This window comes from Hylobates moloch, unplaced genomic scaffold (assembly GCF_009828535.3).
Source record: "Hylobates moloch isolate HMO894 unplaced genomic scaffold, HMol_V3 SCAFFOLD_1, whole genome shotgun sequence".
Taxonomy (NCBI): Eukaryota; Metazoa; Chordata; class Mammalia; order Primates; family Hylobatidae; genus Hylobates; species Hylobates moloch.
In genome coordinates this window covers 131,154,611-131,181,019 of record NW_026652276.1, presented here as the reverse complement: position 1 = coordinate 131,181,019, position 26,409 = coordinate 131,154,611, and the positions used below count along the sequence as shown (strand labels likewise).

Here is a 26,409-nt window from a genome sequence, read left to right as displayed (position 1 = left end):
TCCTGTTGCTCTTTCTATGGTGATAAATAGTCTCTCTAGCAGCCTAGATTTATGTTACCAAAAAATCAGTGGACTTTAGATGAGTAAATCAAAATTCAGGAAATTTGAAGGCCCAGATCTGTCTCTAGCTATGTGCAAGAAATCAGACAAACTTACACAACCTTTTCCCAACAAGCGAGGTTATGACTTCTGAGGTCTTATTCAACCTTTTCATTCCATGATTCCAAATAACCATTTTTGCTTTTTGAATTGGTAATAATAGCAGGTACATCCTTGCAGTAAAAATGTGCCCTTCTTTTTCACTCAGGGACTGGTTACCCCAACCAGAAACACCCTCAAGCTAGTAAGGGGTTTTGTTGTAAGAATGCGATAGACCATCTTATAGGTATCCAAGGAGAGAAACCAACAGTGTGATCAGACTGCATTGGTTTAGAGCTGAAAAGTAAGAACTAAGGCTATTAATGTAAATTCTCATGTATCTTAAAAGGAGGCTAGCCAGAGAGCATCTATTGGCAGCTCTGCTATACTCTAATTCTTCAGTTCCTGTAGTTAACCAGTTATATTATTAAGTTTGATTCGTTAAAAAATAGAGGAGGTTGCATAGGCTTTTCTGGCAGTTAAGAAATCTGTCTGTCTGTCTATCTATCTATCTATCTATCTATCTATCTATCTATCTATCTATCTATCATCTATCATCTATCTATCTATCATCTATCTATCATCTATCTATCTATCTATCTATCTATCTATCTATCTATCTATCATCTATCTATCTATCTATCTATCTATCCATCCATCCATCTTTCTATCCATCTATCTATCAATCCATCTATTTATCTCTATACTTTGAGAGGCTCAAATCACTATTTCCCAGCTGCCAGGAGTGTAGGAAGTGCTAAGAATGTTGTCAGCTGATGGTTCACAGATGAAGGGAGGAGGTTTGCCCAAGGTGGCCACCAGTTCCAACTTTAAATTTATAATAAATATGGGGAAGGAGAAACAATCTTAGTGAGGGTTTCCATATATCATACACTTAGCGAGCATTTCCATACACTGCTGGTCCAAGCATTCTGGGGCATAACTGACAAGATCAAAAACTTTCCTTGCTGAGCATACTCCTTGGCCCGAAAATGCTATTTAAACAAACGTATCCCAAGGTACTAATGAAGGATATGCACAGATGTTTGACTATTGAGATGTTTATTCAGTATTGTCAGTGAAGAAACCACCTAAGTATCCAATAGTACAACAGTTTGTTGAGTAATGCATACTATGGAATACAACACAGCTGTTAGAAATGAGGTGATATCGGCCGGGCGCGGTGGCTCACGCTTGTAATCCCAGCACTTTGGGAGGCCGAGGCGGGCGGATCACGAGGTCAGGAGATCGAGACCACGGTGAAACCCCGTCTCTACTAAAAATACAAAAAATTAGCCGGGCGTGGTGGCGGGCGCCTGTAGTCCCAGCTACTCGGAGAGGCTGAGGCAGGAGAATGGCGTGAACTCAGGAGGCGGAGCTTGCAGTGAGCCGAGATTGCGCCACTGCACTCCAGCCTGGGTGACAGAGCGAGACTCCGTCTCAAAAAAAAAAAGAAAAAAAAAAAAGAAATGAGGTGATATCTGCTTTCTTGACATGAAAACTTATCTCAATAAAGGGTCAAGCAAAGGAGGCAGGTTATGAAACACATGTATAGCAGGCTCCTAGTTTTACTTGTTCAAATCTTTTTATAAGTGCATAAGAAACACCTGGAGAATAATATGCCAAAATACTAATAGTGATTACTTCTGTGTAGTGGAGAGTAGGATTAAATAGGATTTTATTTCCTTTGGACGTTGTGCATTTATTGAATGCCTTATAGAGAATACGTGCTTACTGTGTTAGCAAAAGGCCAATAAAATTGTTTTTTTAAATAAATGCCTCCAATTGTCCACAATTATGAAATTCGTTGGTAAAATACTGCAAGATAAGTTCTTTTTTTCTGATTAAAGTATCCCAACTGTCAAGTAATTCTCATTTCAGAGATGGAACCTCAGCTTTCCTCTCTGTACATTTATATTTAACTCCTCTCACATGTATTTAGGCAAAGAAAATATTTAAGTGAAGAAAACAAATTTTTGGCACTCACATGAAGGCCATTTTTACACTTGTCAAATTATTCTCAGGGTGGATGTCCTGGGAAGTGAGATGAGTGACATACCTCTCTTGTTGTGGGTATAAAATGATTGAGCATTAGCCAACTAATTAGTACCTAACTCCTAATGGTACAGACAAACTCATTGTTTCTGGTGCTGCTTAAGGGAGTGTTGACAAGAAGCATCATGATCATGAAATCAGGTAACCAAAAAACAGGAATCCAGACATTGTCTGCCTCTCCTTTTTATTTATTTTTCTTTATTATTATTTGTTTTTAGAGTTTCTAGCTAAAAACAGAGCTGAAGTCATTGTAAAAAAGACACATTATAATTTTCCATATGCTACTTCTCTAGATTTTTCAAAAAATCCCCTTTCATCACAGAAATCCTTCTGCAGACCATAAACACATAAAGATCTTTTAGACATTCATTCCACTACTGTTCCTTCTTAGAAGCATTATATTTTCGATCACATCTTAAAACATCACTAACGTAACAATAGATTTCAAAAGGTAATAAAACATACTGTAAAAAAATTACGTGTTTTGTTTGAAATATGGCATTTATTTTACAATGCACATATTAGGTCGAATAGTAACAAGCACTATTTTCCCTACTCTCCTAGAGTATGCACACAGGTTACTCTGAATGCAATGCAATAAGCCTTTTCCACCAGCTTTAACTCACCTTCTGTACCAAGGGGCAAACCTACCACTATGGCTTGTGATGGCTTACAAAGAAAAACTGAAGCATAGCATTAAGAAAAATGCTGCAAGATGTGTCTATGAAGAGCACTGCAGTGAGTTGTTAGGGCAAGGGGCACATGGCCTTACATAGGCTGTCCCAGGCAATGCCCAGCCTCATCCTGTAAGGAAGTCGGAAGTCTCCGCTTTGGAAACTAGTTAGCTCACACTCTTTTCGGGTTTGTTCTCTTCTGGGCACTCCTAGTTTTAATGTTCTTCTTGGGGCTGTCTGGTTTGGGAGCAGGAGGCTTTCCCTTTGGTTTGGGGGGATTACTACGACTGGTGCGCCCGGCTGTTTTCTTCTTGTCCTGAATTGTTCTCCGCTGTTCCTGCAGCCTCTCTTCCCACTGCTGAAAGGCAATTTGTAAACATGACTGTCAAATTATCTCACCCCTTTATGGTGCTCAGCTAATATGAAAATTAAGGCAAGTTTTTCACTGTAATATGCTAATGATGTTAACAATTGTAATAGCTACCCTATGTCAAGCACTTATCATGTACCAGGTGACTTGGAAAGTGCTCAGTGTGTGATGAAGTTTCCACATGCATTCATTTCATGAAACAACAGTCCTTCCAGATAGGCACCATTGACAGGGGCAGGAAACAAGCACAAAGAGGTTATTTGCAGGCCACAGAACTGGCAAATGTCAGAGTCAGGATTCAAATTCACCCACTCTGACTCCAGAGCCCGAGGCCCTCACCCATGCACTTTTGACCACTAGCCCCATGATGCAACATTCCTACAGGGCAAAGCCTTCTAAAAAGGCTCTTATTTCATGGCTACTAGCATTAGTTTACCCCATGTCACTGGGAAGTCAGGGGTTTGTTCACTTCATTCTCCCACATCCAAAGGAAGACAGAGGCCCCTTCTACACCTAGTCATCCACTAATGTGCTAGCTATCCAGAACCACTGGGAAATGAGTCATTCTGAAAAATCAAGTTTCTCTGATAGCAAAAAATTTATTCTTTAAATAGCTCAAGTAAGGAACAATAAAAAAGTGAGTCCACTTGAATTGCCATTGCTTTATATTAACACAGATGTCCCTGCTTGGCTAGAGTCTATTTCATTCAGCCAAAAGTTTGACCACAGTCATCAGCCGGGTATTATTCTAGGCAGTAGGAATGCAATGAAAAGAAAAACATTGTCTCCACTGTGCTATGACACAATTCTAGTCTATTCTAAAATAATAAACTCATTACAGTATGTTGCTATCATGTGGTGATATTTGCAAATTCCTACTGAAGTATATTGGAAAATATGCTGCAAAAGTGAATGGTCCCCACAGCTATGATTACTGAAAGCTTTCCTCTCGGCAAGCTGAGGTTCTCAGGGTCTGCTTGCCTTCTGTATTGATGCTTCTAATCTACTGTAGTCCTGGAAACCAGATAACCAATCTTGCTAGAATTTCCTGTCTAATAGAACTAAGCATGCTCCTAAGCAGCTCATGAGTTTTTAGCTCTGATTTAACACAATAGTGTTTGGTTCTCTTATTCAGAAGCGCACTGACTAGGGGAGGCTGTGTTCTAACTACATTCTCCATAACTCAATTGTTAATATATACTTTTCTCTTGCCTGGAACTCTTTATTGGTGCAAACTAAGAGAGCATAGGCAATAGCAATATGTTTTGTGAACCTGTAAACACAAACTCTTCTGAATATATATGACATATTTTGCAGAGAAGGGGTGCTTTAAAAATTTAAAACCAAAGACATCAGGTGATGTCTTTAGATTGGTATAATTTCTCATCTCTGGGCAAAAAATTATTCTAACTCCTCTAATTGAATTACCAATATTTCTACGATGTTACCACACAAATCATAGATTTGACTGCAAAACGATTACTTTTTGCATATAATTTTTGACAAAAGTCTTAAATTGTTATAAATACAGGAAAAGATTCTGCTATGTATAGTGATAGGGTAAGTTTTAGTACTAGATATTTCACCCCTCCAAATATATGTCAGTTTTAATCTCAATGGATATTAAGTCTGCTCAAGTATCTCATGGTTCACTAAAACAACTACATGTAATAAAGAAACAAAAGGCTCATTTAATTTGGAAATAACCAGTACATTAGTATTGAACACAACTAAATCACCTTTGAAGTTGAATGATAGATTCCTGGTAAAAATTCTGAGTGAGACTAGCTACACTTTTAATGGCCTATTCAAAACACAAATACTGTTGCTATTGCTGGCTCTTATGAGAGCCTGGAGATTAGAGAATGGGAAGAATTCCCCAACTCTAAGGAAATCTGTTATGTACACTTACATCCATCTTCACAGTGTTGTTCATGATACTTACTATGGATCTTTTACTAAGCTGATCTCTCCATTTTTCAACTAAGCAATTTTCAAGAAGCATCATCCTGAAAAAAAATTATCTTAGTAAACAGATTTTTATTACAAAAGTAAAAAGCTAAAAATACAGAAATTGTAAAAAAAATTTTCAAGAATCCTTTACCCCATAATCCACATATCCACCATTTATATTTTATTGGTGTTTCCTTTCATTCCTCCTTGTAACAATATTTATTATATTTATTAGATCACATTGTGTATTTAGATGATCTGCTGATCTGCAAATTTCCTTTTGTCATTATATGATATAAATTTTCTGATGTAATTAAATAATTTAAAAATGTAATGTTAATAATATAATATTATGAATATGGATATCCATAATATATCTAGCCATTTCTTTATTGCTGAATTCCCCTTTTGCTTAGCTATGATTACCAGTGTTGCATTGAATAACCCTGTATACAGTAGTGTGCACTGGCTTATTATTTTGTTAGGACAGATTTTTAAAATAGAGTAACTGAGTTAAAGGGTATGTACTTTTTAAAAAGATTTTCAATGCATAGTGCCAAGTTATTTTCAAAATGGTTGCACTTTCATCCAATTCACTAACATTAAGAATTAGGTGAAAATGGAATCTTGTTTTTATTTGGACTTAGAATTAAGGAGATAATTTTTTAAATGTTTACTTACTATTTGTATTCTATTTGTATTACTATTTGAACTTCTCTATATAAATTTATATACATATATTTCTATATCATGGTCTCTATGTTTAAATATTAATTTTACGAACTCTTTAGTAAGATTACTATTTTTTCATATCTTTTGCAAGTATGTTTCTCAATTTTTATTTGTCTTTCTATAATCATTTGTGATTTTTATGTATATAATATTATGTGGTCAGATATGTGTATTGATATTTTTCCTTGCAATTTCTTACATTACTTTTATGATTACAAATTACTTTGCTTTTCAGATACAACATATTTAGTCACCCAATTTTATCCTTTTTTTAGTTCTTAGAATATTTATCTATTTAATCCATTTGAAAGTTATTGTATAGTACAGTATAAAATGAAAAGACTGTATTATTTTTACAAATAAGAATATTTTCAACATTTACCAAATAATACATTCATTTTCTATTGATGTGCCATATTTCCTTCACAATGAAAGGCTGTATTTTATGGATTAAAACCTGTTTCAAGAGTTTTTCCCTCTGTTTTATTTATCTTTACATCTACTATTGCATCACATGGTTTTAACAAGTGTAACGTTACAACAGTTTTGCAGGTCTCATAAGGCAGATTTCCTCTCTTATTTTCACAATCATCTTTACATACCCTTACCAATTTATTAGAATCATTTGTGAGGACATAAATCTCAATTATCCAAAACTATTTTTACTGGGATGGATTATAATCCATTCATCTCTCCAGACAGAATGTAATGACTAACAACCTGGTATCCCGAACTGCATCTCTAGCACTGCAGCAGATGCAAACACCTTGGTAGAGATGAGTCCAGAATCACTGATTGCTTCTTTAGGAAGACAAGATATAAGCAGAGTCTGGCTTTAGAACCAAGAACACAAGGTGATATCCATGTTGTAAGGAGGGCACCCAAGTACTGATAGAATACAGAAAAGTGAAGTTAGTTCCCGAAGATATTTTTGGTTTCTTTTTGGAGGAATAGTCTTAGGTTATATCTAGAAGAAACAGATGAGCATTAACAGCAGAGAATGGGAGGGATGCCTTGTTATGTAAAACTGAGTGATTTTGCTGGAGAAGTATACTGCACTAACTTACGGGGCTCAACATGGAGGCTGGGCTCAAGAGTTTGACTTTATATTACAAGTAATGTACCAACATCCAAAAAAAATAAGAAGGAGAGGCCAGGGAGACAAATAGACCCAGCCAGAATTTGTGTGTATGTGTATCAGTGTGCATGAAGCATATATTTATTTGTTTATACTTTGCCTTGTGATGATTTGAATTGAGAATCACATATTCGATTCAGAAATCACCTTAAAGTGTATGTGTGTGTGTGTGTGTGTGTGTGTGTGTGTGTGTGCAATACTCTATCAAATATTATGAAGTGTTTATATGGAAAACATGCGGAGCTATAGTCTCAAATGCCTACTTATTTGATCTGTAAGCTATTAAAGTGGCCTTAAAAATTCAGTATTTGCCATTCTAAAATTTTTTGAATGATTTGAAAAGAATTGTTCTTCCTTAAAATAACTGACTTGCCTATAAATTTTGGAATCACTTAATGAATTTTGAAATTGATTTTTAAAGACTCTATTCAAATACTCATATTTGATTTTTCCTTCATTCTATGAAGAATTAATTGATAGTTGGAATATATGCTATTCAAACAGAGGCATCTGTTAAACTAATTTTTTTTGAAAAGCCTTTGGCATATTTTTGTTATATTTTTAAACCGTGACTGCTAACTGAGATTGAGGTTTTTCTAACAGTGTGCATACAGTTCCTTCTGCCTCTTTGTGCCTACCTTGAGCGCCACTCATAACACATGATGAGAACATCTTGATGGGGCAGGATGTGTGGACACTGGCAAGAAGAATTTGTAATGAGCGGGACTTGAGTTCGAGGGATGGGTGATGAGGACTTGAAGATCTCTTTTACATCCACCACCGTTGTGACCTCATTGCAGCCACTCCTCTGCACAGCTTTTATTTTGGCATGAATAACTGCAATTTAAAAATAGATAAAAGTGTTGTTGAAGGTTTTGGGGAAAAACTAGGGATGGTGTATTCATGCCAACTTCTGAGCCTCTCTTAAAGAATCACTCCTGTAATTATGGTTATGTCCAAGTGGCCTGAGTGCAGGCAAACAGCCCACACAGTCATATGCTAAATGGATGGTGTCCTATATTGTCAACATTGTCTTAAAAGTTCCGGGGCATACTGCAAAGATGGGAAAGCAAGCTGAAAAGCAGGTTTTAGTCTTTCTCTGCCTTTAGGTCAGTAAAAAATTCACAGAAATGTGTATTTGTATTCTTCCTTGTGGTGATTGGAAGTGGGGATCATATACTTTCAGATCAGAAGTCATCTTAAGGTTTGCATTTCTTCAATCACTCATCTGATGCTTGAGCTTCTTCTGTTTTACAGAGATAGTTATTAGTCATAACATTTTTGAACTGGAGGGAGTCTCTGAGGACTACTGTTCTCAATCTTTTAATTTCACAGGCTGACAAAGTAGACCCATGGTGAGCAGAGATAGAACTGTTATTACAGATGGCTGTTAATGTCACTGTCTCTGACCAAGTTTTAAATGCTGGTTTCTGTGGTCTGTTGCTATTACTGCCTCCCACAGAGTTGTAATCAGCCTAATATGGCTGTGTCTTGGATTCCGTTTCTGGAAGCCAGTTTATGAAGACACCAAAGGACTTGAATACAAAATGGTTTCTTCATCAAGTTCGTTCCAAGGCCATAACACCCCAGAGAACAACACGACAGTGAAACTCAGATTAGTATCTCAGGCTGGATCTTGGCAGAGGAGGGACTAAGTAAGTCAGATTAGGATGGTATCTACATAGAGCAGGCTTTAAGAAAAAAAGCTACAGGAAAAGATAAATTACTTTTTGTTGTTGCTGAATTACCCACATTGGCTAAATATGATACTTAAATCTGATAGCTTTGTAAGAGCTTATTTTTTTTCAGATTTTTATATTTCCATGATCCTCCTACTTTCATGTCTGATATATATCCTAAAGTTTCTTACTGATATAAAATTTCAATCTGCAAGATGAAAACTAAGTCAGCAAACAAAATAAGCATTTTCCCTAAAATCACTTTATGTTATTTCAGCAGAAATAATTTAAGACATGCAATGAAATATAAAGTAGGCAGCCCAAACAGACATTTTTTAAATGTCTGCCTTTTACATTTCTTTTTGAATTGAAAAAGAACATATGTTAATTAAATTTACTTTCAGATGATAATAGTGAAATTAAAATTACTTAAAACATTTCAAATTTCATGATTGACTTATTCATGGAAGAAAATGCTGAATGGTTCTTTCAAGAGAGAGGGCATTTAAACTAGTTCGATAGTGTAACCATAGGATTTTGTGATTAACATTTTTTTCACAATTTATTTAAGACGTTAAATATTTGTAGCTAGTCACAAGTAAAAGGATATGCAGGCAGATCTTAATTGTCTGGGCCTATGGGCCTTATTTCTCTGACTCTCAGATAATCAGATCCATGGATCATTCTCCCATTCTTTCTGCAGCAGTAAAACCTCAGGAGGAGAACTGGTGGGATGTGCCATCAGGGCTGATAAGCACTTCTTACCAAGAAAAGGAGGATCAAGATGTCAAATTTTCAATCTGATGCATGTAATTGTTATCACCTGGGTCATTTCCTTTGTTTGCACTTGATTTATCCAGAAAAGCAAGACATTTTGCAGTTGTTATTGTGCCATATATTAATAGAATTCACATGATCAACTGCAAAAGTAGTCAACCTTTTGTTTCTTTACTTTGTGACTAGCTATAATGAGAGCAACCTTATTGAGATTCCAGCTTTGTAATGGACCAAGTCTCAAAAGTAAATGGCTTTAACAGATGACTTACCATAGCTGTAGTTTTTGCTGAGATATGTTGCCAAAGTCGGCTTCACCTTTTTACACTTGCACCGATCTAAAAAAGGCAAAAGAGGCAGAAAGTTGGAACGAGTACAGAAATCACTCAGGAGAGGAGAAGTAGAGGGAATATCCACGAAGAAAGAACTCACCGGGGCTTAGGCGTTTACAGTCAACATCAAGAGGCCTTTCCTGTACCATCATGTCTGGTGTGATGTCTATCCACTTAACATCTGAAACACAAACAGGGCCACATGGGCATGGTTGGTGATTTGGTCTGTTCACCCAGCTGGTATAAGGAGCCCTCTGAAGATATAAACTAAAACAGTATCGCAAAAGAATAGTTCTTAATGGTAAAAATGGGCCAGGAGAGGTGGCTCACGCCTGTAATCCCAGCACTTTGGGAGGCCGAGGAGGGCAGATCACCTGAAGTCAGGAGTTTGAGTCCAGTCTGGCCAATATGGTGAAACCCCGTCTCTACTAAAAATACAAAAATTAGCCAGGCATGGTGGTGGACGCCTGTAATCCCAGCTACTCGAGAGGCTGAGGCAGGAGAATCGCTTGAACCCGGGAGGCAAAGGTTGCAGTGAGCTGAGATTGTGCCATTGCACTCCAGCCTGGGCAACAGAGTGAGGCTCCATCTCAAAAAACAAAACAAAACAAAAAATATTTATATATAGTAAAAATGGCATGTGATTGTTGACTTCTCCTTTCATAATGATATCCAGGGCTTAGGAAAGAAATCCTCTGGGGGGATATTTGCCTATCCAAGCACAAATTGATGTGAATGTATATCCATTTAACCTCACTGGTATATACAACCAAACTGGATAAATCACATCACTCTCTCCCAAAGTCATATTTAAATGTTGATTTTCCAAGTTAACAGTTTATATTAATCAAACTAACCAAAATATTTCCAAATCCCTACCTCGTATCTTGCAGTGCAGAAACAATTCACAGGTACATAACCAAAACCAAGCATAACCCTCTATTATTTATATAATTTAAACAATAAATATGTTTTCTTTCCTAAAACTCTAAATTAGAGAGGAGTTTCCATTTACCCTGTTCACTTAACCACTCCTCCTTCATGTTTAGGGCAATGCTCTGGGGTATAACTTCAGAGATTCCAGCACAGCAATATCATAGTCTGTTTAAATGTGGGGTGACCTGGGTCAGATAAAGCCTGGATAAAAGAATGCAAAAATATTCCTAGGTTTCATTTCAAGAAGTGAATTTAAACCTCTCCCTCTTCTTAGAAAAGCAATCAAATGACCAAAGAAAAAAGAAGGAAGTGGAAGCAGAGATGGGGTTAACTAAAATGCCACAGTAGTTGGCTCCGGGTCAATGACCATGAAACAGACCTCACAATTTTCCAGGGAAACTGCAATTACAAATCTCACTCCTGGTGGGAAGCAATGACCATTACTGCTTTTTCAGAAAAAAAAACTTTTTAGGAAGTAGCACTAAATGGAGCGAATATTGGCACCTGCCTGGTGAGATTATTTTGGGCATTAAATGAGTGAATAACGTGTAATGTGTTTAACACTTGCTCAGACACCTAGCAACACCTGTTTACTGCTATTATCATTTCTGTTATTACCATAAATGCAAACATCATCGAAGGCTCGTTTGTAAGCAAAATCTTTTTTTTTATTTATGGGGTGCAGTGCTCTTCGTGGCTCCTAAAATTCCTATGGGAGAAACCAGACTTTTTCTGAAGAAAATGTTTCCCCCATTCTTTCCCACCTCCTACAAGCCTCAGACGCCCCTGGCAGCCTTAGGTGTGGCCGCCCAGTTCTCAAGTGGCAGCCACAGCCCCGGGCGCCTCCTGGCCTCCCTCCATCCTTCCTAGGGCCTCACCCTCCGGGAGGTCGGTGACGATGGCTTCAGGCGAGATGCACACGCCACGGTCATAGACGGGCAGCTCGTCGCAGGCCAGGCTTTCGGGCCAGCTGTGGTTGTACATCTTCATGAGGGGCTCGCAGTCGTCGCGCGCGCGCTGGCACACCGACTTGCACGGCTTGATGGGGTCGTGCAGGAACTCCAGGGTGCAAATGGGCGCGTACATGGCACAGAGGAAGAAACGCAGCACGGCGCTGCAGTTCACGTCCACCAGCTCCTCGTACTGCTCGATGGCCAGGATGGCGTTTTCCTGCGTGCTGTGGTGCAGGTGGTTGGGCATCCGCGTGATGTTCCAGGGCATGTGCCGGCACATGGGGATGCGCACCGCCTCGCAGGGCGCGCCGCGCACGCCCAGCGCCAGGTGCAGCCACAGGCACAGCGCCACCAGGATGGAGAGGAACATGGCACTGCCCTCCCGCGCTGCGACCCCGGCAGACAGAAAGCGCCCTTCTCTTCCTGCCACCCTTGTCTTTCGCTGTCCCTTCGCCGAGGAGGAAAACCTCTGCGGCGCAGGAGAGTTTCTTCCCCCAAACTCCAGTCGGTAGCAAAGCGGAGCCGCGGGGTCCGGCCGCGGAGCTCCGCCGTCTGGCACACAGGGCACGAGCAGCGCCAGCTCTCAGCCTTCGGGGCGCGAACCCGCCCGGGCAGCTCCAGTCCCGGACTCCGCAGCTCGGAGCGCAGCCAGCCACGGCCATTGCGGGACCCTATTTATCCCGACACCTCCCCTGACGTGGGCTCGGAACGCTCCCTTGGCAGCTGCAGCCGCGGCGCGGGCTCCCCCTCGGCCGCCCCACCCCCAGGCCCCTCGGTGCAGAAGCGGTGACATCATCCCCTCTCGGCCGCAGCCCAGGGCTGGAAGCCTGCTTTCCCCCAAAAGTCCCTCCTTTTTAGTCTGGCCAGTCTTTTTTCTTCGGACCAAGAAAAAGAACCTCTGGCAGTTGTTTTCGACACCGGATACAAGAGGGTGCGGGAGAGAATTTCGAGAGAGAAAGACACTCTTCGGCTAAAAACTGAACTTTGCTCCCTCTGCCTTAGAGTTTTTCCAAGTATAGAGTTGGGGGGAAATGGGAGCTTCTGCTACCCTCTAATTCTGAAATATATTTGCTTTCTCCGGTAGGGGGCATGAGGAGCGCTGAGGACAGTTGGGACACTGTCCTGCGAGGCAGGGGAGAGTGCAGTGAGTGTCAGAACAGGAGGGACACATTGTATAAATCACTCCCACTCCGCCCTTAGTTGTGTGGAGGGTGGTTTGTTGTTGTTGCTAGTAGACAGTTTGGGCCGAAATTTTTCCAGTATAACACTTGGTTTGTTTCTGCTCCAGGAAGTTAACAGAACTGGGGGAAGGTGTGCTAGCATCTTCCAGCCTGAGAAATGTCTCCAACATTTCCCCTTCCTTCTAACTCCCTGTTCCCCTCTCCAGCATTAGTGGAACCCAGGAGAAAACATTGGGCACCACAATCTGAAAGGTCTCCCCTGCTCTGATCCTTCATGCCAAAGGATTTCCGCCTCAGCAGCCTAAAGTCTTGATTTTTGATGTGCTCAGAGACTGTTGCTTGAGTTGAGTAAGAAGCTGTGTACTATGGGATGCAAGTATGTAGTTTTGCTTTCTCTTTTATCTTACTTGCATTAGGAAGAGGTAGTAAGTCCAATTGCTGGCTCAGCTATCCACGGAAAAGGGAGGCTTTGTTTATATAAGGTTGTTGTATATTAATCTTCAGGTGGTAAGACTTCTGGTATGTGCTATTTTTTAGGGCATCAGCAATATGGAAACATGTTCTCTGAATGTTAATCTTTAAAAACACAGTTTAACTTGAATTTAAGGCACATGGTTTTTCTCTCCAAAGCTTAAGCCTACACAATTAGTTTAGTTTTGACTGAGGATTAAAACTAAAGACTAAGGATTAAAACAGCGAGGAAACAAGCGCAAGTGACATGTATTGGGAATTTACAACGGTCAAGGTATGAAGCTAAGAACTTTAAATGCATTATCTTATTTTTTAGGGAACATGAATTAAACATAGTAAGTGCAAAGGATAAATGAGACAAATACCTTTCAGGATTCATCCAAAGAGTCTGGTTCTTATTTAGGGGAAGCCCAGGGTGTTCTTACACTTCCAAGCCACTCTAGAAAGGTAATCTAGTTCCTATAGAACAGGTCTTAACCTCCAGAGATGCTAAGCCAGGCTAGTAAAATATCACACGAGGAGGAAAGCCCAGATGACATCTCAAGCCATTTCTAGCAGTAAACTCCAATGAGTCTAAACCCTTCACTGAGTGAAAAAGATTTTCAGTCGGAGTTCCTACCAGGGGAGCAAGAGAAAAAGCTGAACTACCCTACACTTTTCCTATGAGTCTGAGCAGGGCAAACTTCGAGAGGGCTCAAATTTCTGCAGCCAGTTTGAACCTGCTGCATCTGTTTAACTATGTAACCAAGTCACAGAGTCTCATGGGCTTCCCTGATGTTCTCTGAGGCATACCCTTTAAGAAAAGGTAATGCTAAAGCTCTGTGCCTGCCCCATTCCACCCACTGGTAGTGTCTCTAGTGGTTCTACAGACAGGGAGCAGCAGGGAAGGATGCATCAGGAAAACATGTCAACTGTCCCTCCTCTTCGGGACCTCCAGGGATGCTGTGATTCTAGAACACCCTACTTCCGCATTCAGTCCATTGTTTCCATGCCTTACATTTATTTAACAAGGCTCGGGAAGTTGCCTTATTCAGTGGCTTCTTTCTGGTGACTCCTTTTGGTCTCCTCAAGTGCCTGTTATCTGCCCATCCTTTAAATATCTGGAGCTCTCTGGGGCACCATCCTAATCCTTCTTCTCACACTCAACACTCCCCTGCACTCCAGGTTTTCTCACCCCCAACACTTAGGACATTTGGGGCCAGATAATTTTCTCTTCATTTGGGTGGGGGGAGGTGGCTGTACTGTGCATTGTAGGAAGTTTAGTAGCATCCTTGGCCTCTACCCACAAAATGTCAGCGGTAGCCTCCTCCCCATCTACATTGTGATCATCAAAAATGTCTCCAGATATTGCCAAATGTTTCTTTGCTGGGGAGGGGAATGCGGAATTGCCCCAGGAACCACTGTTCTACTCTTCAGCTTCAGTTACCACCTATGTACCTATGGCTTCCTAATCCAGAAGCTCTGCTGGTTTCCAGAAGTATTTATCCAGCTGTCCCTTGGATATTTCCACCTTAATATTCCACAGTCAGCTCAAAATCAACCAATCCTAAAATGAATTGATCATCTCTCCTCACTCAGGACTGGACTCCCAGTGGCCCAAACCAGAAACCTCTCTCTCTGAGTTGAAATGCTTCTTTACAGCTCCCAACTGTCTTCCACCCTCTCCATGACCACTCCCGCTGCCTTAGCTGAGTCAGGATCATCTCTTTCCAGGATGATAACAGTAGCTTCCTCCTCTCCCTGCCTTCCCTCTGGCCCTATGCCTTCTGTTGCCTAAGTGGGCTTTTCAAAGCATATGCCTGATGATGCTCCTCCCTAGCTTTACATTGATTGATAGTTCCCACAGTCCTCAATATCAATGACAAATTCCTTAAAATGAGTGCTATGGCTTCAGAGTACTCCTCTACCTTGTCCTTGAACCCCAGCATTATTCTTTTCTTGTCCTTATGCCCTTCATTCAGGAATGTTATCTCCCACTTTCACCTGGCTCAATCTTTTTTTTTTTTAATTATACTTTAAGTTTTAGGGTACATGTGCACAATGTGCAGGTTTGTTACATATGTATCCATGTGCCATGGTGGTGTGCTGCACCCGTTAACTCATCATTTAGCATTAGGTATATCTCCTAATGCTCTCCCTCCCGCCTCCCCACACCCCACAACGGTCCCTGGAGTGTGATGTTCCCCTTCCTGTGTCCATGTATTCCCATTGTTCAATTCCCACCTAGGAGTGAGAACATATGGTGTTTGGTTTTTTGTCCTTGCGATAGTTTACTGAGAATGATGGTTTCCAGTTTCATCCATGTCCCTACAAAGAACATGAACTCATCATTTTTTATGGCTGCATAGTATTCCATGGTGTATATGTGCCACATTTTCTTAATCCAGTCTATCGTTGTTGGACATTTGGGTTGGTTCCAAGTCTTTGCTATTGTGAATAGTGCTGCAATAAACATACGTGTGCATGTGTCTTTATAGCAGCCTGATTTATAGTCCTTTGGGTATATACCCAGTAATGGGATGGCTGGGTCAAATGGTATTTCTAGTTCTAGATCCCTGAGGAATCGCCACAATGACTTCCACAATGGTTGGACTAGTTTACAGTCCCACCAACAGTGTAAAAGTGCTCCTATTTCTCCACATTCTCTCCAGCACCTGTTGTTTCCTGATTTTTTAATGATGGCCATTCTAACTGGTGTGAGATGGTATCTCATTGTGGTTTTGATTTGCATTTCTCTGATGGCCAGTGATGATGAGCATTTTTGCAAGTGTTTTTTGGCTGCATAAATGTCTTCTTTTGAGAAGTGTCTGCTCATGTCCTTTGCCCACTTTTTGATGGGGTTGTTTGCTTTTTTCTTGTAAATTTGTTTGAGTTCATTGTAGATTCTGGATATTAGCCCTTTGTCAGATGAGTAGGTTGCAAAAATTTTCTCCCATTCTGTAGGTTGCCTGTTCACTCTGATGGTAGTTTCTTTTGCTGTGCAGAAGCTCTTTAGTTTAATTAGATCCCATTTGTCAATTTTGGCTTTTGTTGCCATTGCTTTTGGTGTTTTAGACATGAAGTCCTTTCCCATGCGAATGTGCTGAATGGTAATGCCTATGTTTTCTTCTAGGGTTTTTATGGTTTTAGGTCTAACATGTAAGTCTTTAATCCATCTTGAATTAATTTTTGTATAAGGTGTAAGGAAGGGATCCAGTTTCAGCTTTCTACATATGGCTAGCCAGTTTTCCCAGCACCATTTATTAAATAGGGAATCCTTTCCCTGTTTCTTGTTTTTATCAGGTTTGTCAAAGATCAGATGGTTGTAGATATGCAGCATTATTTCTGAGGGCTCTGTTCTGTTCCATTGATCTGTATCTCTGTTTTGGTACCAGTACCATGCTGTTTTGGTTACTGTAGGCTTGTAGTATAGTTTGAAGTCAGGTAGCGTGATGCCTCCAGCTTTGTTCTTTTGGCTTAGGATTGACTTGGCGATGCGGGCTCGTTTTTGGTTCCATATGAACTTTAAAGTAGTTTTTTCCAATTCTGTGAAGAAAGTCATTGGTAGCTTGATGGGGATGGCATTGAATCTATAAATTACCTTGGGCAGTATGGCCATTTTCACAATATTGATTCTTCCAACGCATGAGCATGGAATGTTCTTCCATTTGTTTGTATCCTCTTTTATTTCATTGAGCAGTGGTTTGTAGTTCTCCTTGAAGAGGTCCTTCACGTCCCTTGTAAATTGGATTCCTAGGTATTTTATTCTCTTTGAAGCAATTGTGAATGGGAGTTCACTCATGATTTGGCTGTTTGTCTGTTATTGGTGTACAAAAATGCTTGTGATTTTTGTACATTGATTTTGTATCCTGAGACTTTGCTGAAGTTGCTTATCAGCTTAAGGAGATTTTGGGCTGAGACAATGGGGTTTTCTAGATATACAATCATGTCGTCTGCAAAGAGGGACAATTTGACTTACTTTTTTCCTAATTGAATACCATTTATTTCCTTCTCCTGCCTGATTGCCCTGGCCAGAACTTCCAACACTATGTTGAATAGGAGTGGTGAGAGAGGGCATCCCTGTCTTGTGCCAGTTTTCAAAGGGAATGCTTCCAGTTTTTGCCCATTCAGTATATTAATCATCCTTGAAATGCAGTTCAAGTGGAAAGATGCTATACATTTTTTTAGTTCCTTTCTTTTTTCTTGATTTCGTATTTTATCACTATATTTTTAGAGACAGGGTCTCGCCATGTCGCCCAGGCTGGATGGAGTGCAGTGGCATGATCATAGCACACTGCAACCTCTAACTCCTAGGCTCCAGCGATCCTCCCACTTCAGCCTCCAGAGTAGCTGGGACTACAGGTGTGTGAGCCCCGCTCATTCCATATTATAGATCCTAACATTACATAAATATAAACCCAATTAACCTTGTTCTTGAAGAAGCGAACCCCCCCAGACACCCAAACCACTCGGCTGGCGGTATTGCCAGGAGATGAGAGGAGCAGTCTCACTGCAATGTGACCTTGAGGCAATGTCCATGAGTCCTAGGCCCAATGCAGGAGGCTGTTTACTAGTCTCCTAGACTCTTCACTGGGAATAGGGGCTGAGAAGCGGCCATGATGAATAGCTAGTATCATTTCTTCAGGGAAGGACTCGTCTTTCCACTTTTAATTTGGAGGAAGAAGTTTGCAATTTTGTCGAGGGGCAATGTACGCGGGGCAAATATTTGCACAGCAAACGCAGCAGCTCTGCTTTTCCTATCTTGACCTTGAACTTGCCCCTCCGTGTGTGATTACCTGTTGAACACTGAAGTTAGTGGAGAAACAAACTTCTTAGCACAGTCTCCCCCCATCCCCCCTCTTAAAACATGATGCCTCCCAGGATGCTAGTGGCACCACTGCCACTGCATTTCCTGTTGGCAGCAGTGAGCAGTGAAAACCGAAGCGGCAGCAGGCAGTGGCCCAGGCAGAAATAGCTCCCGCGAGATTCACTGGAGCCTTCCCAGGGCCCTGGTCCCGGCTACCGGGACTCGCGCGTCCGGATCTCAAAAGCGGCAGAGGCCACCGAAGGGACAGGAAGCACCTTGGTCCAGACCACACTCCCGGCACAGTGCGGAAAGAGCCGGCGGGAGCCACTGTGATCCCGGCCGCCTCAGCGCCCCCTTGGGCTAGCGCTTGCCCTCGGGCCGGGGAAGGCTGACCGCGATGCCAGGACGCGCTCCTCTCCGCACCGTCCCGGGCGCCCTGGGCGCCTGGCTTCTGGGCGGCTTCTGGGCCTGGACCCTGTGCGGCCTGTGCAGACTGGGGGCGGTGGGAGCCCCGCGCCCGTGCCAGGCGCCGCAGCAGTGGGAGGGGCGCCAGGTTATGTACCAGCAAAGTAGCGGGCGCAACAGCCGCGCCCTGCTCTCCTACGACGGGCTCAACCAGCGCGTGCGGGTGCTGGACGAGAGGAAGGCGCTGATCCCCTGCAAGAGGTACAGGTCACCGGCCCGCGGGGCGGGAGTAGGGAGCCGCGCGGGCCCGGGGGGGGCGAGGTCGCAGGGGCCTGCGCCCTGTAACTCTTTCCGGCCCCTTGCAGCTCCTCCCTTCTCCCAGAGAGATCCTTCGCGAGGAGGGTCGCTTGGGGATAGCATGGTCAGGGGTTGGGAGGGGCGCTGCGCCCACCGAGGGCGGCCTGCTGGCGGGGGACTCAGTAACACCCAGCGAGGTGGTGGCAGGTAAAGAAGAGACCCATCCAGGGCAGGATCGAGCTGCAGAGCGCCCCATGCCCAGGTTCGCCCCTGTTCTCACGCTGCTGAGTCAGGCTCTGGGCTCATGGAGCCCCCTGCAGTCTAGGGCGTGTCTTCTGCGCTATCTCATTTCTTTCTAGAGCCATCTGCGAGAGAGGCACGCAGAATATGTATTTTCTAAGAAATACTTTCTGTATTTTAAAAGAATGTGGCAAGACTACAAACGGTATGGGAAACTGATAAAAAGAAAATTTTACCCACAAACTTATCAAATTGTTACAGCATTAAAATTTTGGTCTACTCCGTTTAAGTTTTTTGTTTATTTTAAAGCAAATTTTACATACTATGATCAAAAGCCACATGTTATCTGAATCTTTTTTAACTTAACATTGTCCCATATATGTTCTTATTTGCCATTTTATTAGCTGGCCTCCTATTTTTAATGGCTGCACAGTATTCCTTACAGGGGCAAAGCTGTAAGTTTCTTTTAAGCATTAGTCTGACCATTCACCTTTTCACATCTGTTGTGACAAAGGAAACCCTCTTTTAGAGATGTCATCTCGCTTGTGGCCCCTTTAAGACCTGATTTCTAATTTGGAATCACCACCTGTCTCCCTTCCGGAGCCCTGCCGTTCCCCCAAAGTGTGTTCCTCTCACTGGCCTCTCTTTATGGCGTTTGCATCATTAGGAGTTGCAAAGTGAATTTCCATGGTTTGAAACTCCGATGGGCTGTAAGATCTATAGCAAAAGGGCACCATTAGTTTATAGAACAAAACCAAACTTGATAATATCATTTATTCTAAAAGCATTTGTTCAAGTATTAGGTGACTTGAAGAAAGTATGGAAAAGGTAGACCCTTTCAAACAATATCAAGGGTGCAAACTAATGCATTATGAAATGCAGCACAGAGCAGCACAGTCATCATGGTGGACTGGGAACTGATTTGAAGTCTTTCAAGAACATGAATGTTTTCAGTAGGGTCTTGAAGGGCACAGTAATAATAATAACAACTAACAGTTGAATACTTATTATATATGAGGCATGACACTGAGGACTTTACATATATTATATAATTTAGTTTAAATCTCTCAATAACTTGACAGTATAGGTTTTATGATCTCCATTTTACAGACAATAACTCTGAGGTCTAGTGAGATTAAGCAACTTTCTTAAGATCACACAGCTAATACTTGAGGAAGCTGGGTGGGTTCTGACGCCTATGGTATACCAGATTCACATTCATTCATTTATTTAACAAGCATTTGTTCATGTTAGGCACTGTGTATAAACAGAGTGGTTCCTGGCTTGCGGGGAGTTCAGAGTCTGGAGGTGAAGTCACATAAATAAAAAAAATTCCCATACAGTGGGATGAGGGGTGAGAGCTGGGGTGTGATGAGAAGAACTCAGTTGGGCACCTAACCCAGGCTTCCTGGAGGAGCTGAAATGAGAGTGAGTTCCAAAACACCTGTACAGGTTTTCCAGGGAGATGTGGAGAGACTACTGGTCCAGGGGGATGCAGGTGTATCCATGCCTGGTACGTGTGTGCCATCCTGGAGTGTATAGAGTTGAATAAATTCCAAAAACCGCAGACCACTCACTATTACAGCTGAAGCACAGGACATGGCGAAGGGTCATACTGAAGGAGTTTTAAACCGTGGAATTTGTGATTAGATTATATAAAGATCCCTAGATGTGTCCTTAAGGATGCATTCCCAAGATGTGGACACAAAATGGAGCAATGTGGAGCAAAAGTAGAAGTGAGAACACAACCTTGGAGATTTTTGTAGTGGTCCAGGTGAGAGATGGGTAGTAGCAATGGAAATGGTGAGCAAGGGGCAAGTGAATGCATCAGGGAAGTATTGAAGAGGTTCAATTGAGGAACATGTAAATGATTGGACGGGTTGTGGCAGACATGGTGAGGGAGAGGAAAACATTAAAGAGGACCCCATTTTTGGCTTGTGAAGCTAATGGTACTGATGGCATAGGGTAGATGGTGATGCTGTTCCTTGCAACAGGGCTTGACTTTGTGCACTTCCAATTAAGGGTGGATTGGTATCTTATGTAATTTTATGTGAAGACTTGTACAGTAGTGGCGCATTGATGAATAGTCATATTGAAGATGGACTGGGATGGCTGAGAGCACACTGCTGAAGCAGAGGAGTGTGTCAAAGAGAAGGATAAGGGTTCATCTCTCCAAAGGTAGTATTTTTTTACAATTAAAAAAATTAGACTTTAGAGTCAGACAAATCTGGTTCTGAATCCAGACTCTGAATATGGGTCTTTGGGTAAGTTACTAAAGCTTTCTGAGTCTCAGTATCCTCATTTACAAAATATGAATACTTATAATGCCTTATTTATTGGATTATTATGGGAATTAAATGAGCTCAAGTATATAAAACATATAGTACAGTGTCTGATAGTACACACAAGATGCTCTGTTCATGGCCAAGTTTGGTCCCATCACTACCACTATCATCATTATCCTGGTAAAGTTACCATAGCCCAGAGACTTGCTGCCAGCCTTTGGGCTCAGAAACTTGATCCAGCAGCACACACAGACACTTTCTTTGGGAACAACCTTCAAGTAAGGAAACTCAAATGCTAAACCGTCTACTTCAATGAGTTTTATTGCTGGCATGAGGACCAGGATTCTCAAATACACCAGACTAGGTCATTCTCTCCCTGTAGTCAGAACTATGTGGGGAGCCAAATTATCATCAGGCAGTTGTGAGCAAAGAGTTGGAGCAAACTCATCAAGCAAACATCTAATGATTGCCTGCCCTAGGTTAGGCTGTATGCTCAATGTGGAGTTTTCCATCATGAATAAGACAGGCCAGCCCGGGGTGAGGTTTAATGGTAATCAGGCAAAGGCAAAGTGATGCATTCATTTTCACAATAGAGATGACTTGGTGGTGGTTCTGTGCTACCTCAGCTGTGCTGCTCCTGACCCCTTCCACTCGGAATGGACCCGTAGTGAGTACTGCTCAAGTCTGTCTGAGCAACCCTTCTTCCATGACTCCATGACTGACTAATATAGCCTTTAGATGTGTGTTTTATACCTTTAGTGGAGTCACAGCCAACTCTTGCTGGCCTAGAAGCATTTGTGTCCCTTTGTGGTGATTTCTCATTCCTCCGCCCTAATCCAATAGGTGCTGGTTTCACAGTTAAACTTCTAAAAGACAGTTTTTTCCCTTTCTTTCCGAGTTCTTGGCAAGGTTCTTTCTCACAGTCACATCGCTGGCCCTAAGTCAGATGTGGAAAAGAATGTTTAATGCATAAACACATTTTTAAGCTCTTTAAGTGTAGATTTGTTGGAACAAACTCAGAAACTTTTTCAGGTATTAACAGTCTGGCCAAGCAACCAGATGTTATTTGAAGAAAATATGGATGAGTTGTCTCTTCATATTTATGAGTAAGTTGAGAAGTAAGTTTTAGAATTGGATCAACTTCTTAAGATTTTCATTTTGCATCCAGATAGTTATGGAAAATCCCGTTGATAGTTACTGTGGAATAACTAGTATTTTCCAGGCTCTCTTTTCCCTGAGATGATGGAAAAGATTAAACAACTTTACAAGCTTCAGATAAGACAAGCCTGAGCAGCAAATGGGAAATATTAGTAATTGATACCATTTTATTTTCTAATTCCAACTGTCTTTTCCGACTCCTTGATTAAATTCACAAGTATTTATTTGAAAGACTGAAGGAAAATCAAGAAGATGATTTTCATATTTCAGGCAACATGTTGAACTTTATAGGGGAAGCAACGTTGATACACAATGAACCCTCACAGGCCACCAGTAACTTAAGGCTCCCCCTTACAAAATGGTGGCTTGGGTGTTGGAATCAATGAAGCTCTTAATGCAGAGTGAGCAGAGAGGCAGTAAAACAATATGCACTGTCTGGCATCTTGGAATATTATTTCGTCACCAGTCCTACATGTTCTATTAAGGATTTGTATTTGTAAAACATGAAAAATATGTCACAAATGGGGCAGCAGGTGGATTCTTATTCAAATTCTGATTAATTCATGTCTGCTTCTCTTGATTCTCCCAGAGCATATTATTTCTTGGAGAAGAGAATAGCATTAACCTTCTCTTTTTTAAACAGAGAAGCAGCCTCCTGTAGTGGAGAGGGCAGGGGCATTCATGTTAGACCATGATGGAGTGACAACCATGGCTTCTAATCCTGTCTTCACCCCAGTAAGGTCCTCAACATTGCAGAACCTCTGTGTTTTTCATCTTTTAATTTAATTTGAATGATGCCTACAATGTTGATACTAAATCACTTTTAGGCTTTCGTTTGTTAAATGCTAGATATAGATAGTATTAAATGATATCCTGAAGGCACCAATTGTACTTTTATTATATCAGGCAGATTCATTGTTTCTAATGCAAGGAACTTGACACAGATTTTAAATTTTTTCTCAACCTGTCCCATTGTGTAGACAAATTAATTCAAAGTTCTTTTTCTTCCTTCTCTTTTTCATCTAAGCCTGTGCTTATGAGTAGAAAAAGAGAAGAGGCTACCTTGAAATGCCTCGGGCCCAAACTCAGAAGGCTCTGCACTCAACTTCCTGCTAAGAGTGGAATAATGTTGCTTATAGGGGTGTTGGTCCAAGTATCAGCTGTGGATGATTAATTCCCAGGGCTGCTATCACCTAAGGTAGCTTCAGTAATCTTATGTGTTTGGAAAAGAGAATGAGGATTATTTTTCAAATACATAATTTTGTTTTATTTTGAAACAATCTCACACCTACAGAAAAGTTGCAATTATAATACAAAGAGCTTCCCCCCCACCCCGCCTGAACTGTTTGATAGTAAGTTGCCAAACTGATACACCCACGATCCCCAAATGCTTCAGTGTATTTCCTCACAGCAAGGACATTCTCCTGCTTAACCCACAATACAACCATAAAAGTCAGGAGATTGACACCGGTTCATTTTGACCATCTGAAATTCAGGTGTCATTCATGTTTTGCCAGTTGTTCTTTGTATGTTCTTCATAGCAAAATAAATAAATAAATTAATTAATTAAAAAAGATTTAAATGCAAGCATTACACTTGTGTGGTGTCTCTGTGGTCTCTTTCTATCTGGAACAGTTCCTAGGTCTTCCTTGCACTTTAGTACTTTTAAAGATTGCAGGCCAGTTATTTTGTAGAATATTCCCTGTTTTGGGTTTGTCTGATATTTCCTCATAATTAGATTCAAGTTACTTACCTTTGGCAGGAATATTGGGGATAATACTCTGTTCCAATTGCATCCTGATGTTCACTTTGATCACCTCATTGACTGTTGTCTGCCAGCCTTCTTCACTGTGAAATGATACATTTTTTCTTTTTAATTAATAAGATTTGGTAGGGAAATATTTTAAAACCATGTACATATCCCATTCTTCATTAATCTTCTGAATTATACTTTATTTGTATCAGTGTGGACTCAAGCCTTCTAATTTTGTCCTGTTTGCTCTCATTGTTTACTTTGCTGTTCATAATGTCCTAGATTTGGCCAGTGGAAGCCTCTTCAAATTGGTTTCTGTGTTCTTTTGATGTGTTTGAGCACTTCCTTGCTTTCTGGCACAGCAAGATATTTCAAGATCATCTATACTTTTCCTGCCCCAGTCTTAGGATAAACCATTTTCAAAGAAGCCCTGGTTACTTTTCCTGGAGAATAATATATGGGAGTCAGGACCTGTGCTCTGGTCATGCTCAGTGCTAGCAGGTGGCTCTGCTACCAGGTCCTCTCAATGGACAATGCAAGGGGTGTTAAGTTTGAATACACACACCCCTCCCCACACACACTCATACATATATACACATTTACATCTATATTTATTTCTGAACCTCCAGTTCTAATCCATAGAGGTGATTAAACTGATGCCTTCATTCTAATCCAGCACTACATGGTTCATTCTAGTTTTTTTTTCCCTTTCATTTTTGCTGCTCCCTTCTCAGACAGTGAGAAAACTGGCTTACTATTCAATTGCAGTAGGTAGCCAGTCATGTATCATTACACTCTCTCCTTCACACACGGGCTGTGCACTCCAGGCCAGCCCATGTAGAAGCCTATCTTCCTTGGTCCTACCTAGTGGCTTTAGTCTAAATTGTTCAAGAGAAAGGAGTAGGTCAAATTATGTTCTTAACATATGTTTGTATTGCTTTGGGCTTCTCAGTATGTCATCATTACAAATCCTCAGAGTGTGTTTCTGTGTGACTGGGGGAGGCGGACTAATATAAACTGCTCAATAAATCTATTTGATCATGAATCTTGTCTTGCATGGGTTGGATTTTCATTTTAAGAAACTATGACTTTGTGAATATTAGGAGCATGACTTCTCCTTTGACCTTTACTCCATCATTTTGGTCTCAGATGGCTGGCGATAGCATATTCTTTTATAAGCTCAGGAAGCCTTGACTGCCTGTGGCCTCCTGATCCTCAAAGAATAAACCATGCTGATTTGCAATACTTCAGTTTCACAATATTTGAGTTTTTCTTCAAGAAACAGATTTTCTTGGAAGCACACAAAGTTTGATTTAAAGGACTTAATTCAGTGGGTCTATAGACCCTGGATTTCAGGGAATTAATGCTGAGATGGGGAGGGAGAAGCAGGCACTGGGGAAAAAAGATCCAAAGAAGATAAGCCCAGGAGCATAAGGAGGCTGATGGAATGTAAGACCAATTTACAAATGGAAGCCAGAGGTGGTCACTGTACTGCTTTGAAAACATCTTTACTTTCTCCAATAACCTTGAGCTGTTTCTTCCTGATTCTGACCTTGAGGATGGTGGTCAGGGGCAAAGTGCCCAAAGATCTGAAAATATTCCACCAATTAGTGGTTTGTTTTTCCTGGAATAAATATGATAGTCTTCGATTTCACCAATTCCAGTAAAAAGTTTCTATTTTCCCCCTTAACATTTTCTTTTACTTTACCCATCTTTAAATAAAAAAAAAATCTTCTCTTGATCTTACCAGCTGAAATCTCATTCTCCTCTTCTATTTAAAGCAAATCTCATGCCAACTACAATTTTTGTACTCCCATGCTCTCTTGAACACCCTCCAATCACTTTTGTCACCATTCTATTGAAAATACTCTGGTGAAAAGCAAGAAGCTCTACATTACTAATCAACCAATCTTTGATCAGTTCTCATCTTATTATAGATTAATTCCCCAATCTTGATGTACTTCCTTCACTTGGCTTTCAACATGCTGGTCTTCTGGTTTTCCTCCTCCCACCTTATTTCCTCTCCTCAAGCCTTTTGCTCTTTCTGCTCTTCTCTGGACTGCTAATAGTGGACTCTCCCAGGGCTCAGGCTCTCATCT

General features: G+C 41.1%; 2 protein-coding genes across 2 annotated transcripts in view; one reads left to right on the top strand and one right to left on the bottom strand.

Annotated features, from left to right (window-relative positions):
* Positions 1 to 2,730: 2,730 nt before the first annotated feature.
* SFRP4 (secreted frizzled related protein 4) lies at positions 2,731 to 12,119 on the bottom strand. The gene is made up of 6 exons (XM_032758301.2): positions 11,660 to 12,119; positions 9,946 to 10,026; positions 9,786 to 9,851; positions 7,699 to 7,897; positions 5,183 to 5,246; positions 2,731 to 3,225 (listed from the first exon to the last, which is right to left on the bottom strand). Exons 1-6 carry the CDS (start codon positions 12,102 to 12,104, stop codon positions 3,040 to 3,042), a joined length of 1,041 nt encoding a protein of 346 aa, XP_032614192.1. The 5' UTR covers positions 12,105 to 12,119; the 3' UTR covers positions 2,731 to 3,039.
* A 6,116-nt stretch (positions 12,120 to 18,235) lies between these two features.
* EPDR1 (ependymin related 1) overlaps positions 18,236 to 26,409 on the top strand; it is a 32,222-nt gene continuing 24,048 nt past the window's right edge. Inside the window, 2 exon segments of the mRNA XM_032758300.2 lie at positions 18,236 to 18,312; positions 18,314 to 18,838. Coding sequence (XP_032614191.1) covers positions 18,236 to 18,312; positions 18,314 to 18,838 — 602 coding nt within the window.